A 16,724-nucleotide genomic window follows, 5' to 3' on the forward strand; every position below is an offset into this window, starting at 1 on the left:
CTAAATATATATGTATATGTTAAATACATCTTCTAAAAGGCCTGGGTGACACATGTTAAAATAATGTCCCTTAGCAGAGAGAGCTAGGATGGTAAAAAGAGGACCTTTATCAATATTTGACATTTTGCAATGAAAATGACTCATGTTGAGCTTGTGTAACCAAATGGCGGGGGGGCTTGAGGGAGGGGAGTGAGTTTGTAATTTCAGAGTAAGAAAGAAAAATTACCAAGTTCATAAACTGGCTGGTTTACCCAAGGCAGCATCTGCCTTGATTCAAGACCATGAATAGAAATGATTATTTTTCACATCAGACTTATTAAATACTTTCACTGAAGGTTTAACCTAATTTAGATCAGTTTTAAACCACTTTTTGAAGAAATGTAGAATTTTTATATTTCCTACCTGTTCTAAGCAGACATTAATAAATTTTAGGCTTTTTTATTATATCAGACAGAACACTTACAAATCCTTTTATTTATAGTATTTAAGAGCTATCATCTCCTTTTGTGTGAATGTCACTAGTTGACATTCCAATTTCAGACTTTCCTGCCTCTATAATGGTGGGGCTGCCAAGAACTGAATATTGGGGAAAATACAGTCAGAAGTAGGGAATGTAATATGAGGAAAAGTAGATCTTTTTAAAACTGATCTCCCCCAAGTCCATCATCCCTTCTTCTGCACATATCCACACAATGTTTAGTATCAATAGCCCATAAATTTTAGTTCTACTTCAAATACTCAGAAAGAATGACCTGCCTTAGAGACTTGAAAAGAACTGGTTTAAAAACACACACACACAAAAAAAACCTGACATCAGTCCGTGATTTATATAATTCATAATTAATGTCTAATTTTGTTAAATGTCACTGAGCCTCACTGGATCAGGTAATTTAAGGCTGTTTCAACAAATTGTCTCATGAAAATATTATTTAAAAAAACAAAAAAACACTGCTTGTTACATTTCTATAAGTGAAGAAGTCCAGAAATCTAATGCAGCTGAAAATAAATGGCAAACAGCAAATCTGATCACGGAAAATCCTTTGTTTTTTGAGAATATTAAAAAAAAGAGTAGGTCAAAATTTCATGTAAAGTTTATTCAACATGATCTGGGGCTGCTTTGTGTGAATCTGTCTTATTATGTTACAGTCATAAAAGGAGAGTTTTCAGCCCAGTGTGGCTCAGTGACTGAGCACTGATCCATGAACCAGGAGGTTAAATGGTTCTATGCCTGGGGTGTGAGGCGTACAGGAGGCAGCAGATCAATGATTCTCTCTCACCACTGATGTTTCTATCTCTCTCCCTCCCTCTCTCTGAAATCAATAAAAACATACTAAAAACAAAACATTCTTTTGTCCCACAAATGAATAAATAATCCACTTGGTCTAGATATCCAGAAAAATAAACTGGCAATAAAAACTTACCTTTACATTTTCATGAATAGACTGAAGTTGTGCAGCTAAAGCTACAAATGTCTGATAAATTTTCTGCATAGCCATTGACAAATCTATAAGAGAAAATTATATTATCACACAAATATATACAACCAATATTAGTTTTCTATTATTTGAGTCCAACTTTTGGTATAGTTAATGTATAAAAGGAAAAAACTACATTAGTATTTCCATGGATAAAAGAAAATAGCAGAGTGAGAAGACTAAGAGAAGGATGTCTATATCAGGAACCTGGGGGAAGGGAGGAGTTCCTAAGACTTTTGCCCTTGTTAGCATTGTAATAATTCATAATAATGCATTTTGTATTTATAGGTAATAAAGATCTAATCAAGGACTTTTAAGAAAATTTTCGTATGGCAGCTTAAGACAATTACAGTAGCTATTTAGAGTATCTACTGTTTAACAACAGCTTAACCTCTCTCCTACAAACAACAAAACAAAAGAGAGTGCTATAAAAAAAAAAATTAACACGGAAAGAATGTTACCTTGAGGAGCTATGTGTGAATTATTTGCTTGAGTGGCAAGATGGTTTTCTAGTTCTTCAATCTGCTGTCTGTATTGCTGAAGCTGTACCTCAAACTGCTGAACCAAGATTCTGAAGTAGCTGTATAAAAACATAAAATCAGATCAAAGTTTTAAAAACATTATTTTCTTTATATTCAAAATACCAAATAAATAAATACATGTGCCCATTGATGTAGGGCCCTTTGAGTTAGTCTGAGACATAATGTATCTTTAAGTGGTGCAAATATTATTGAAAAATCCAAACTCATAAGCTATCAAAAATAGATGTATATCCTTTTACTCCAATCATTAAAAAAAACAAAACCTCAATTAAGGGATAATCTAAAAAGCAACTGAATACTCTCCAAAAGTATCAAGGTCATCAAAGACAAGGAAAGACTGAGTAACTGTTACAGATTGGAAGAGATTAAGTAGTAGTAACAACTAAATGCAATATGAATAGAATCCTCGTGTAGAAAAAGTACATTAGTGGGAAATAGGTACCTGGAACAAAAAAGCACATTAGTGAAAAAAATCAGTAAAATTCAAGTAAGTTCTGTAGTTTGGTTAAATTATTTGTGCCAATGTTAATTTCGTGTTCTTATAATTACACTAGAGGCCCATTGCAGGAAGATTCCTGTGGCCGGAGTGAAGCAGAGAAGGGAGCGAAACTTGCCGAGGCAGGCTTTGCTCCCGCCTCAGCCACCCTGCTTGTTTCCCTCCAGCCTCCTTCGCCCTGCTTGCTTCCCTCCCGTCTCCGCAGCTTCACTCTCTTCTGCAGCGCTTGGCTTCCTCCTAAACTTGTCTTCAGACTTTGCTCCACTCGCCTGAGTATGCAAATTAACTGCCATCTTTGTTGAGTTAATTTGCATACTCATCTGATTGCCTAGTGGGCGTAGCAAGGGTGACACCAATTTGCATGTTTCTCTTTTATTAGTGTAGACTATAATTATGCAATATGTTAACATTAAGAGGACCAGAGTAAGGGAAAAAAGAAAATTCTTTCTTGTTACCATTTTTGCATGTATTTTGCTAATTCTAAAATTAGTTTAAAATAAGTTTTTAAAAAGTTTAATTGTTAATCAGAGTTTATAAACAAACTAGAGGCCCGGTGCACGAAATTCATGCATGGGTGGGGTCCCTAGGCCTGGCTGGCGATCAGAGCCGGGCCAATCGGGGCCTGAAGGCCCCAGCAGGGCCAGGAGAGGCGGCAACGGTCGCCGGGGCAGGAGTGGAAGGAACAGACACTGATGCTGCCACAGCACGGTTCCCCACCTCCCCCCCCCCCTTCCCTCGCTGCTGCACTGCCATTGCAGTGGGCAGGTGGTGGGCCAGTTGGGGCCTGCCAGCTGTGAGGAAGGACAGGAAATGAGAGGTTGGCCGCCAGCTCAAGGAGGGAGCCGGCCCTCAGCCCCCATGGGAAAGGGACCGCGTCGCTGCCACCCACCCCCAGTTCCCCGTCCCAGCCTGGGGCCCACCCCGATCGGGCAATAAAGCCTGCCAGCCAGGGAGAGGAACCACGGGAGGTTGGCCGGCCAGGAGAGGTTGGCTGTGGAAGCACACTGACCACCAGGGGGCAGCTCCTATGTTAAGCGTCTGAACCCTGGTGGTCAGTGTGTGTCATAGCGACCAGTCGTTCCAGTTGTAATGGTTGCTTAGGCTTTTATATACATAGATACTTACAGTTCCTATATCTATAATGTGAAAACACTATAGTGTAGAATAGAAAGAGTATGCAATTACTACTACTGTCCTGATAAATTTAACCAGAGAATGCTGAAAAGATAGAAAGGGACCAAGAATAGCATGCAAAGCAGTCTGAACATTATTCTATATGAAATTGAGAACTGTGAAAGCTTTTTGCAGTGCAAAATGATACGATTCAACCCATTTCAAAACTAGCTCTGATGGCAGAATAAAAAGACACAAGAATAAAATACTAGAGGAAGTGCAGCGAGGAAGCACATCCCATGCTAATCTAAATAAGACAACAGAAATATCATTGCCATTCTTAATTTCCTGATTTTGATCATAATATCCTTATGTTTAAGAAATACACACTAAAGTACTTAAGCATAAAAGCATCATGTCTGCAAATAATTCAAGCGGTTCAGGGGGGAAAATGTATATATACTTAGAGAGAAAAGAACAAAAGTAATAAAAATGTTAACATGTAGGGAATCTAGAAGGAAGATATATGGGAATTTTTTTGTCTCATTCTTGAAACTTTTAAGTTTTAAAACATATCATAATAAAAAATTGTAAAAAAAAAAAAAAAATAGAGACCAGGAGCCAGACCTCTACCACTTACAAGCACAGGACTTCATCTCTTTGTGCCTCAGGCCCAAGACGGGAATAATACCAGCTGTAGAGGTTTTGTGGGAAATGAGATAAAGCATATAAAGTGCTACGCACACTGCTTGGCATATGGCAAGCATTTGAAAACTATTAGCTAGCATTATCTCTAGCAACACGAAAGGATATAAAAAGGAAACATTATATTTATCACATGTATGGTTACTACATGAATATACAAAAGTTGAGTGAAGAAATTACAGGTGGATTTTTTTTAAAGATATATATTTTTTATTGATTTCAGAGAGGAAGGGAGAGGGAGAGGGAGAGGGAGAGGGGGAGGGGGAGAAGGAGGGGGAGGGGGAGGGGGAGGGGAAAGGAGAGGGGGAGGGTGAGGGGAAGAGGGAAGGGGAGAGGGGGAGAAGAGGAGAAGGGGAAAAAAGGAGGGGGGGAGAGGGGGAGATAGAAACATCAATGATGAGAATCATTAATTGGCTGCCTCCTGCACATCCCCTACAGGGGATCGGGCTTGCAACCTGGGCATGGGCCCTGAGAGGGAATCAAACCTGTGACCTCCTGGTTCATAGGTCGACATTCAACCACTGAGCCACCTCGGCTGGGCCAGGTGGATTTTTTTCAATTTTAATTTTACTTATCTACATTTTCTAATTTTTCTTTCTAAAGATTTATTACCTATGTATAACTTTCACTTACCCTTCAATAAAATGAGGATAATAAACTACCCTCATAGGGTTAACATGAGAATTAAATGGAAAAACCCATGTAAAGCGCCTATTAACTCAGGCTTGCTACAAAGTAAACTAAAAATTCTTAGCCTGTATATTGTTTATATTGGTCTGCATTTTTAAAGTTTAAAGAAACATTTGTTTTAAAAATTCCAATAACTTACTCAGCAGGAGCTGCATTTTCATGTTGGAGTCCAGGTGGTGTTTTCTGGGTTCTTAAAGCTATTTCAGCATTCTTTAACTCCTAATATACCAGAGGTTTAAAAGAAAACAAAGGGCCAGTTAAAAGTTAGGCTAAAAATACCAGCTATCTCTGGTTTGAAACTTCAAACAATGTAATTCCTGGAAGTTCATGCTGTGAGAACATAGTATGGATGAAACCCATTTATAAGTTGTTAAAACCTCTTCCGAAAGAATACAAACTATACTTTTAACAAACTTTATGTTTATAATGAGCTGCTGATCTACTTTAAAAACAATGAATTTCTGTAGGAGTCATGAAGTTAATTTATCCACAGCAACAGACTATGCTACTATTTAAAAATCTTTAATACAAATGTAGAAAACACTACTGTAAAAAAAGCAAGGTAGTAGTAATAATGTTGAGGCTGATGACGGCAGCAGTTAATATTCTGGGTACTTACTATGTATCAGGTACTATGTTGAAGGCTTTACTTATCATGGTTAATCTTCAATAACCCTACAATTTAGATATTACCCTATTTACAGATGTAAAAATGGAGTTAGAGACATTAAGTAATTTGCCCAAGGCCATATAGCTGGAAGACCTGAGAACTGAACCTAGACAGCCCAATTTTTTTAAAGCTTACATACACACTCAACCATTCTTAAATTGCCTTTGGCTGGTCCTCAATGCCATTTCTATTTTCTAGTTAATTGTTATACAAGGCTAATATTCTGTTTTAACCCCTTACACCTCACATTCTTATCATTTCACTGACTTTTCAACTTCTACTTGTTTCCCTTACTTTTTTTTTAAAGGATATTACCTTAATCTTTATATTCCCTGTAGCAACCTCTTGCCCTCATTTTATTGCCGAACTGTTAAGTCTCTGTTCTTCCCACCTCATTTTCATTCTTCCATCCTATCTGACTTGGTACAAATGCCCTGAAGAGGTCTAGACTATTCAAACTCTGACCCCTGCCTACTTCTCTAAGCACTGACTTTTGCCAGGCCCAGACTCATACTCAGTGCTCCTACTAGTAAACTGCTTGCAGATCCTCAAATATGCCTATTTTATGCCCCCATACCAATGCTTGTTAGCCTTCCTTCCTGCCAGCCTGAGGAACACCTAAGTTTGTTTCAAGAACCAACACAAAGGTATCCTACTCTGAACAGATGATATAAGTACCCACTTAAGCCCTTTGTGCCTCATCAGACCTTGTACTCAAACATACTACCTGACAGATTTAACTCACGCTCTAAAATATTGTGTTTTGATCCCAAATGCCTGTTGAAATGCTGTGTATAACAGATACTTAAAAATGTTCACTGAATGCATGGCGGCCTCAGCAATGCCTTCAACAAACCACTTGGCACTTGCCCTATCCCCCCAAAATTTTAACCACCTTACTTATTTAAACTCTTGAGTTATATACCCTCCCAAAATGATGTATATAAGATTTTGCTTCTATAAGGTTCTGGTCTACATAATCACAACACTGCTCCTCACCTCAGGATTGCTTATATTTCCCAGAAAAGCTTCCTCTGAAGAAAAGGTTTTGGTTTAAATAAAATCAATAACTACTTCACTAATGGAGTCAGACATTTTTTTTTCCAATTGGTAATTCACTAGACTGCAGGTAGAACACTAATTCCTATATATGAGAAATAAGAATAATCTTAGATCACATTTTTTTGATAGCTCCTATAAAATTTTCTAAACTCAATTCGGATGATTTTTTTCCTTAAGAAAATTTTATTTTGCTACCTTTATACTCTACCCAATCTTTTATTATTTCATTCATCCCATTAGACTTTTAGAACCTCTGGAGTTGTCTTTTTATCTCTAAAAGACATTATATTAATAAGTATGGTATGTAACAGGTATTCCACAAATATTTGTAAATGGAATCATCCAGTGAAAACAGTAGAAGAACCCCATTATAGCATTCATTTAAGTTTGCCTCCTCTATTACTTTATTAATGACCCTTTCCATATAATTTCATATTTCCCATGTGAAATCCACAATTTCATGTAATGTTTAATCAGAGTCTAAACACTGTCCAATCTAAAAGCATAACTAACGTTTTCCTTAGAAAAAACATATCTGAAGATACATAAAAAAAGAATAAGTGGGAAGGAAACGTGGGGAATACTTTTCATATTTAGCCAAGGAATTTGTGAGCAGGAAATTTGAAAGTAAACAATAAAGCTTTTGAATCTCCTTCAATATCATAGGTTAGAATAGCTATTTTAGAAACACATTTTTATTAAAAACATCACAAAGTATTTCCCAATAGTTGACTTGAAGACAGATAAGCTGATACAAACTTCCAGTTATAAGTCCTGGAAATGTACTATATAGCACAGTGACTACAGGTAATAATAGTATACCATCTATCTGAAAGTTGTTAAGAGAGTAGATCTTGAAAGTCCTCATCATCAAGTTAAAAAAAACGTTTTTAACTATTTGTGATGATTCATGTTGACTAGACTTATAGTGGTGATGATTTTGCAATATGTAAAAATATTAAATCACTATACTGTATATCTGAAACAACTGTTATATCAATTATATTTGAACCTATCTATCTATATATATATATAAAGAGCCAGGGTCAGTAACATCCACAACGACCAAAGGCTTGACTGAACGCCCAGGCTGCGCGCTCAGCAGGCTCTGGTGGGTGGGGACTTGTTGCAGCAGGAATGGGGCTGGGGGAGGCGGGGCCGGCACTCACACACACTCATTCACAATCACAACCACGCAACCACACAGCACCCACCAGCTCAGTCTTTTCTCCCTTTCTTTCCCTCCCTCCCAGCTCGCTCTCAGAGCCTCTCTCAAAATGAGGACCCAGGGCAGATGAGGGTGGAGCTGCCCCCACTGGCCCCACCCCCTCCAACCAGGAAAGAGGAAGTAGGAGAGAGGGAGGCAGGGAGGCCTGGAGGACTGCTGAGAAAAACAAAGAGAGACAGAGACTGGGATGAAGAGATGGAAACAAAATAGCGATATTAAAATATTTACTCAATTAATAACCTTTTAATGTGCACAAATTTCGTGCACCGGGCCACTAGTGTGTGTGTGTGTGTGTGTGTGTGTGTGTGTGTGTGTGTATCCTATCTAATAAAAGAGAAAAATGGTAATTAGCCATACAGCCGCTACCCTTCCCATTGGCTAATCAGTGAGATATGCAAATTAACTGCCAACCAAGATGGCGGCCGGCAGCCAGGCAGCTGACGTGAACAGGGAGGCTTGCTTGCTTCAGTGATGGAGGAATCCAAGCTTCCCCGTCTGCCTTGCCGGCCTCTCATCTGCACTCTAAGCAACATAGTAACAAATATAGAAGCTAAACAAAACCCCGGGCTTCAGCCAGCAGGACCGCAACATTGTTTCAAATACAGAAGGTAAACAAAGGCCAGAAACCTGCTTTCAGCAGTGGAGGTCTCATAGCTGGAGCCGAGCCTCAGAGCTAAAGCTGGCCCAGAATAAAAAAAAAAGGAAAAAAGGACAGGTTGTAGCTTCAGTCACCTGCCAGCCTGAAAACGGCCCTCAGCCCCTCACCCAGGCTGGCCAGGCACCCCAGTGGGGACCCCCACCCTAAAGGGGGTGTGACCAGATGCAAACAGCCATCATCCCCTCACCCAGGCTGGCCAGGCACCCAAGCGGGACCCCCGCCCTGAAGGGGGTGTGACCAGATGCAAACAGCCATCATCCCCTCACCCAGGCTGGCCAGGTACCCGAGTGGGGACCCCCACCCTGATCCAGGACACCCTTCAGGGCAAACCAACCGGCCCCCACCCGTGCACCAGGCTTCTATCCTATATAGTAAAAGGGTAATATGCCTCCCAGCACCGGGATCAGCGGAGCAGGGAGGCCTCCCAGCACCGGGATCAGCGTGACAGGGGGCAGCGACCAAACCCCCTGATTGCCCTGTGGCTCTGTGTATGACAGGGGGCAGGGCCACAACCTCCCTATCAGCCCTGCTCTGTGAGTGACAGGGGGGAGCTCCTTAACCCCCTGATTGGCCCTGCTCTGTGCGTGACAGGGCGGAGCTACCCAACCCCCTGATAGGCCCTGCTCTGTGCGTGACAGGGGGGAGCTCCTCAACCCCCTGATCGGCCCTGCTCTGTGTGTGACAGGGTACGGAGCCCCAACCCCCCTGATGGGCCCTGCTCTGTGCGTGATAGGGGGCAGCGCCCCAACCCCGATTGGCCCTGCTCTGTGCGTGACAGGGGGTGGCGCCGCAACCTCCCTATCGACCCTGCCTTGAGTGTGACGGGGGCGGTGCCCAAACCCCCCAATCAGCCCTACCCTGAGCGTGACTAGGGGTGGCATCGCAACCTCCCGATCCGCCCTGCTCTGTGCATGACAGGGGGTGGCGCCCCAACTCCCCAATCGGCCCTGCTCTGAGCCCCACCAGGGGCTGCACCTAGGGACTGGGCCTGCCCTCTGCCACCCGGGAGCAGGCCTAAGCCAGCAGGTTATTATCTCCCGAGCGGTCCCAGACTGCGAGAGGGCACAGGCCGGGCTGGGGGACCCCCTCCCCTCCCGAGTGCACAAATTTTTGTGCACCGGGCCTCTAGTATATATATAAAACCCAAAGCAACTGGTCAACCATTTGACCAGTCACTATGACATGCACTGACCACCAGGGGGCAGATGCTCAATGCAGGAGCTGCCCCCTGGTGGTCAGTGTGCTCCTACAGTGGGAGCGCCGCTCAGCTGACCGATATGAGCCAGCTGCTGTGGCATGATCCTCTACCACCTCTGTGGCAGCACTACGGAGTGGCAGCAGGCACAGTAGGACCAGGATGAGCAGGAGTGGCACGGCACCCAGGCCAGGCTTGGGCTCCTCGCCAGCTGCCTGCTGCTTCACACACTACTACATCCTTTGGGAGATGTTAGACTCCCAGTTTTGGCCCAATCCCCGCGGATTGGGTGGGAAACGCAATCTGACATCCCCTGAGGGGTCCCGGATTGCAAGAGGGTACAGGCCAGGTTGAGAGACCCCACCGGTGCACAAACAGCTCTCTGATAAGCCCACATTAAAAAATAACTACACTGCCCAGCCTTAGTGGTTCGGTTGGTTGAGCATTGTCCTGTGCACCACAAGGTTGCCAATTTGATTCCCAGTTGGGGCACATATGGAAGATAATCAATCAATGTTTCTCACAATGATGCTTTTCTCTCTCTCTCCCTTCCTCTTTAAGCTTGTCCTCAGGTTAGGACTTAAAAAAAGGGACTACATTGTAATATCTTTTATATACAGTGGTGGGCAAAGATAGATTCACTTATAATACAAATAAATAATACAATCACTAATAAATAATAATACAAGAGTAAACTGCTGCACACACTCACAACTGTAAACCTCCTTTTACCCACCCTTGTATTCTGTGTATACTGTACCATAGGGACAAAAGACAAGTAGACACGACTGACAGAAGATATTATCCTCGGCCAGACCAGTGTGGCTGAGTGTCAACCTATGAAACAGGAGATCATGATTCAATTCCCAGTTGGGGTACATGCCCAGTTGCAGGCTCGGTTCGTACAGGAGGAGGCAGCCAACTAATGATTCTCTCTCATCATTGATGTTTCTCTCTCCCCCGCCCTTGCTCTCTGAAATCAATAAAATATATTTAAAAAAGAGGGACCAATATGCCTCTTCTATAGGGATTAAAAATCCCCACAGGGATCGGGCCTAAACCGGCAGTCAGACATCCCTCTCGCAATCTGGGACTGCTGGCTCCTAACCGCTCACCTGCCTGCCTGCCTGATCGCCCCTAACTGCCCTCCCCTGCTGGCCTGATCTCACCCCTAACTGTCTCCCTGCCGGCCTGATCACCCCTAACTGCCCTCTCCTGCCAGCCTGATTTCGCCCTCAACTGCCCTCCCAAGCCGGCCTGATCTCGCCCCCAACTGCCCTCCCTGCTGGCCTGAAATTGCCCCCAACTGCCCTCCCCTGCTGGCCTGATCTCGCCCCCAACTGCCATCCCCTGCCAGTCTGATCTTGCCCCCAACTGCCCTCCCCTGCTGGCCTGCTCGCCCCTAACTGCCTCTGCCTCGGCCACCACCACCATGGCTTTGTCCAGAAGGAAGTCAGATGTCCAGATGATGGCCGGTCGACCCAGTCTAATTAGCACATTGCCTTTTTATTAGTATAGATAGATTATATAGGATATGATTGCTTAAATAGGCGGGAGGTGGGGGGTGGAAAGCTTTTTTCAGCAGGAGGATATGCTCTTGGCAGACAAAAATACATAATCCCTATATCTGGACTGATAGCCAGCCATATGCACTTTACTGCCAAACCAGTCATTAAAAAATTGAATTGCTTTCTCACACCTTACACCAAACAGGTGCTACTCTTAAAACCCCTCCTCAACCCCCACCTTTGGTTCTGCCTTCGCAGTTCACCCAGATTAGGTTCTGATTGATCCATTTCTATGCCTGTCAGCATCAGAAGCTCCGCTTCCTAGGCAGCCATTGGCTCCTCGCAGTTCACCCAGATTTGGTTCTGATTGATCAGTTTCTATGCCAGTCAGCATCTCCGGGCCTATCTCTGAACCTGATCAGAGAGGCGGGACTGATCAGCGAGGCCCGGAGAGAAACAGAGGCAAGGGCTGATCAACAGCTGCGGATCAGACCTGCTTCTCTCTCTGGGCTTCTCTCCAGGCCTGGTCCACAGCCTGCTCAGCAGTCGGTGCTGGGTCACCGCAGCGCCCACAGTACTGACTGCAGGACTGACTTCTGGTGTTCGGTCATCCATTTGGTCGTTTTGGAAGTTACGTTTTGGAAGTTACGGACCCTGGCTCTTTATATATATATATATATATACTAGTAGCCCTGTGCACGAATCCGTGCACCAGTAGGTCGCTGCCGCCCTCCTGTAGCTCTTCGCCTGCTGCCCTGTCCTCCTGTAGCTCCCCCCGCCTCCCCACATAGCTTGTTGCCCTGCCCACTTCTGTAGCTCTCCACCTCCCACTTGCTTGCTGCCCTGCCCTGTCCTGTAGATCTCCGCAGCCTGCTTATATCTCGCTGGCCCACTCTCCTGCTGATCCGTGATCTGGTCGTGATGTGTTTGGTCGTTACACCGCAGGGCGTAATGGCTAATTAGCATATTCCTCTCTTATTATATATATATATTAACCTCAATACCACGTATTAACTAAGACCTAAGACTAGCAAGTCAACAGTAGAATTTAATACCTATAATACATACAATTTTATTTAATAACTGATAGATTAAAAAGACGTTTTTCTGTCAAGCTATTTTCCTCTTGTATAACAATTATGCCCACAGGCACTTCTATGAAATAAAATAGTTAGTAGAATAAGCTTTACAATTAGAGTATTAGACTCTGAATCCAAGCTCTCCCACTAATAACAAAGCTTTTTGCCCGTTTTCTTATTTATATAATGAAGTTAATAACCGCAGATATGACATAGGGTTGTAGCGAAGACCCCAGTTTAGGGTTAATATATAAAAATTGTTCAGAACACTGCCTCCTCCATAGTATGCACTAGATAAAAACTAGTAACTATTATTATAGCAATTTAAAAGTATACGAGCTATACCAGTGATGGCGAACCTTTTGAGCTTGGCGTGTCAGCATTTTGAAAAACCCTAACTTAACTCTGGTGCCGTGTCACATATAGAAATTTTTTGATATTTGCAACCATAGTAAAACAAAGACTTATATTTTTGATATTTATTTTATATATTTAAATGCCATTTAACAAAGAAAAATCAACCAAAAAAATGAGTTCGCGTGTCATCTCTGACACGTGTGTCATAGGTTCGCCATCACTGAGCTATACGGTTTTCATATAGCACTAGAGGCCCAATGCATAAAATTCATGCAAAAGTAGGCCTTCCTTCCCTGGGCTGCCGGCACCGGCTTCCCTCTGGCACCTGGGACCCGGGCTTCCCTTGCAGCCCTGGCTTCGTCCAGAAGGATGTCTGGTCTAATAAGCATATTATGCTTTTATTATTATAGATGTTTAATTAAACTTCATAATTTTAAAAAAAGAGACCTATTTCCATTAAAAAAAAAACAAACCCCAAATCAAAAAACCATTATGATAAAATAACTTTAAATTAGTTTACCTGAGCAGTTTCTATTTTCAATTTGTCAATATTGAGAGTGTTTCTCTGTAATCCACTGGCAGCCAATGACAGAAGCTGCTTTAGAGCTTTAATATCTTCTTGTACTTTAAGCATTGCTTTTGAAGACATTCTACTAATTTCTTCTTGGACCTGTTTTTGTTCCTTCACAAATTTCCTTAAAGAAACAGAACACTGAGTTTTTAAAAAACACACCTTTGGTTTCCCCCACAAGAAAATAAGTACATTTACAATAGGTTGGTCAGAGTCTAAGTGTCTTAAGAAGCAAAAACTAAAAATTCATCTACAGCTCTCATGCTTTTTTCATAAAATTACAGCTACACAATTTTAATACCTATTGTTCTGCTTTTACTCTAATTTCTAAACGCATTTAAAATTTAGTTACAATGTTTAGGAGGAAGAGATGTTCCCCATAAAATATATTCTCCCATTCAAAGATATTTTATGTAGTTACAACTCGACACACTTACTGGAGATTTTCAACATCCTGGCAGATGACAGGAGGTAGATTTTCATCCTTCAGGGCTTTACTGTCCCTAAGAAAAATGCCACAGATGTATTAAAATCATAAAAAGGTGGTAACTGAGCTTTACTAGAATGTGTTGATACAAGAAAATATAACAAATATTCCCCTTTTATAGCTTTCTTGGATGATTTCAAAGTTCTTTAGAAATAACAAATTTCCTGACTTATAAAATAACTAACAAATCATGTGGAGATTCCTTTACTAAAAAGACTGGCATCTACGTAAATGTTTAGTCAATGATTGACATTTGACTAAATATTTAGGGGAAAAAAGTGAGAAAACACTACAGACTAAGTTCCCCTGGCTCAAAAATTATATGATTGATATTTTATTCGGTTCAAAAATATGAGAGCATTCATTAAAAAAATTCGCAAAACTTTTCATAATGAGATGCTCACAATATTTTACTTTATTATTTTTAAACTTCAGTTTATTCTTCACAAAGTAGACCTAGGAATAGCTTAAGGGAATCATAAATATTTAATGAAGGCAAGAATAAGTGAATTTGGCAGGCTGTAATGGAATCATGAGTTAGACTTCAGTTGCAGCCCCATTACTACTTCCTGAATAAGCCTAAGCAAATCTCAGTCTCTCTCAGCTTCCTTGTTTATGTCACAGGACTAAAATATACAAAAGATAATTGTGAAGAATGAACTTGATCACCTATTTACAAATGCTTTCTTTAACATAATACAAATTAAGTGAGAAAATATCTCTAATAATAAAAGCGTAATATGCTAATTAGACTGGATAGCCAAACGACCTTCTGGACGAAGCCGAGGCTGCGAGGGAAGCCCGGGTCCCAGGTGCCAGAGGGAAGCAGGTGCTGGCAGCCTGGGGAAGGAAGGCCTACTCTTGCACAAATTTCGTGCATCGGGCCTCTAATAAAAATAATAATCTTCAAACATATATATGATGTATATGGAGGCTATTATTATTCCTCTTCAACCTCGGGAAATAAATGGTATTGGCATAGTAATCTTCTATAATAATAAAAGCATACTATGCTAATTAGATGGGACAGCCGAACGACCTTCTAGCAAGCTGCCAAGGGAGGGGCCTGCAAATGGCCCTCAGCTCCTTACCCAGGCTGGCCACGCCCCCATGGGGTGAGGGTCCCTGCTGGGAGGCGTGGCCAGCCTGAAAACAGCCCTCAGCCCCTTACCTAGGCTGGCCACGCTCCCCAGCAGGGACCCTCACCCCATGGGGCGTGGCTGGCCTGTAAACTGCCCCAGCTGCTTGCCCAGGCCTGCACCGTCCCCAGTGAGGACCCCCACTCCAGTGGGGGTGTGGCCAGCCTGCAAACCACCACAGGCCCCTTTCCCAGGCTGCCCTACCCCTCATGGGAACCCCCATCCTGATCCAAGACACCCTTCAGGGCAAACCAGCCAGCTCCCACCCGTGCACCAGGTCTCTATACTAATAAAAGGATAATATGCTCATTAGACTGGGAGACCTTCCGGACATTCTTCTGGACAAAGCCATGGTGGCGGGGCTGAGGTAGAGGTGGTTAGGGGCCAAGAGGGAAGGGCAGTTGTAGGTGATCAGGTCGGTGTATCTGTGTGGGGGGCCTGTTGGGGGTGAGCAGGCCATCAGTGGGGGGTCAGTTTGAGGCGATCAGGCTGGTGGGGGGGAGTGGGGTACAGTTGGGGGCGAGCAGACCGGCAGGCAGAGTGGTTAGGGGCAATCAGGCAGGTGAGCAGTTAGGACCCAGCAGTCCCGGATTGTGAGAGGGATGTCCGACTGCCGGTTTAAGCCCGGTAGTCGCACATCCCCCAAGGGGTCCCAGATTGGAGAGGGTGCAGGCTGGGCTGAGGGACAACCCCCGCTCTGTGCACAAATTTCATGCACCGGGCCACTAGTTTATATATAAAAAAGGTACACAGACACACACATATATTTTCATTTATATATATATAAAAAGTGTTCCAAAATAAAGTTCCATGAATTGCTCAAGATTTAATAAGTTAATATATATATATATACATATATATATATAATTTCCATTATTTGGGGGAAAGCCAACCACTCCCTAGAAAGAACTGGTTATAAGTTTTCTTAAAAATTAAAAATTTGACCTTTTGTAATCTTTTAGAGCATATGTGTATTTTATTTTTGACAAAGACTGGTTAAATAATTTCTCTTCTAAATGCCTACATGGTTCCATGTACTTTCAACCACACCATTTGCCTACAATTTAATAAATAAAACTTTTTAATTACAATATTTTAAAAGTTAAATTGTAAACTTACTCTGGTCTTGTTCCCGTTTTATCACCTAGAAAATTCAAGAAACTTTGTGTAAAAATAGGCAATTTAACAATATACTATGCATACAAGTTTTAAGTTAATGCAAACTAAGATATAAATAGAAACTGTTAAGCATTTCTTAGATTGCCCCTTAAATATCATGACTTGTCACAAACCCCAAATACAGCAAGTTATGGAGATATATTTACGTATATATAGAGTTCTGTATCTGATTTGCATCTATTTCTTTCAAAGATAAGAATCTTCTTTAATAAGACAGTAAGAGAAAGACAAATACCATTATGATCTCACATATATGTGGAATCTAAAGAATAAAATAATATAGAAACAGATTCATTCATAGAGAAAAGACTGACAGTTGTCAGAGGGAAGGGGGGTTGCAGGTCTAGTGAAAAAAGTGAAGAGATTAAGCAGTACAAATTGGTGGTTACAGAATAGTCACAGAGATGTAGATTACAGCATTGGAAATATAGTCAATAATATCATAACTACTGACAATACATATGGGGCCAAGTGGGGAGGACCTGAAGCAATGGGAGGACCACTCTACTCTAAAGTACATTATTTTCTAACCAGTTTGCAGCACATCCGAAACTAATACAGAATAATACT

General features: G+C 42.1%; 1 protein-coding gene across 9 annotated transcripts in view; it reads right to left on the bottom strand.

The window, feature by feature from the left end:
• Positions 1 to 16,724, bottom strand: part of NUP58 (nucleoporin 58) — a 48,635-nt gene that overhangs the window by 11,055 nt on the left and 20,856 nt on the right. For all 9 annotated transcript variants that reach the window (XM_023756700.1, XM_014458635.2, XM_014458633.2 and 6 more), the window contains 6 exons: positions 16,095 to 16,119; positions 13,787 to 13,852; positions 13,299 to 13,473; positions 5,161 to 5,240; positions 1,937 to 2,055; positions 1,422 to 1,504 (listed from right to left, as the gene is read on the bottom strand). In XM_023756700.1, coding sequence (XP_023612468.1) covers positions 1,422 to 1,504; positions 1,937 to 2,055; positions 5,161 to 5,240; positions 13,299 to 13,473; positions 13,787 to 13,852; positions 16,095 to 16,119 — 548 coding nt within the window. The remainder of the gene's footprint in view (positions 1 to 1,421; positions 1,505 to 1,936; positions 2,056 to 5,160; positions 5,241 to 13,298; positions 13,474 to 13,786; positions 13,853 to 16,094; positions 16,120 to 16,724) is intronic.

The sequence above is a fragment of the Myotis lucifugus genome, unplaced genomic scaffold (genome assembly GCF_000147115.1).
Source record: "Myotis lucifugus unplaced genomic scaffold, Myoluc2.0 scaffold_98, whole genome shotgun sequence".
NCBI lineage: Eukaryota > Metazoa > Chordata > Mammalia > Chiroptera > Vespertilionidae > Myotis > Myotis lucifugus.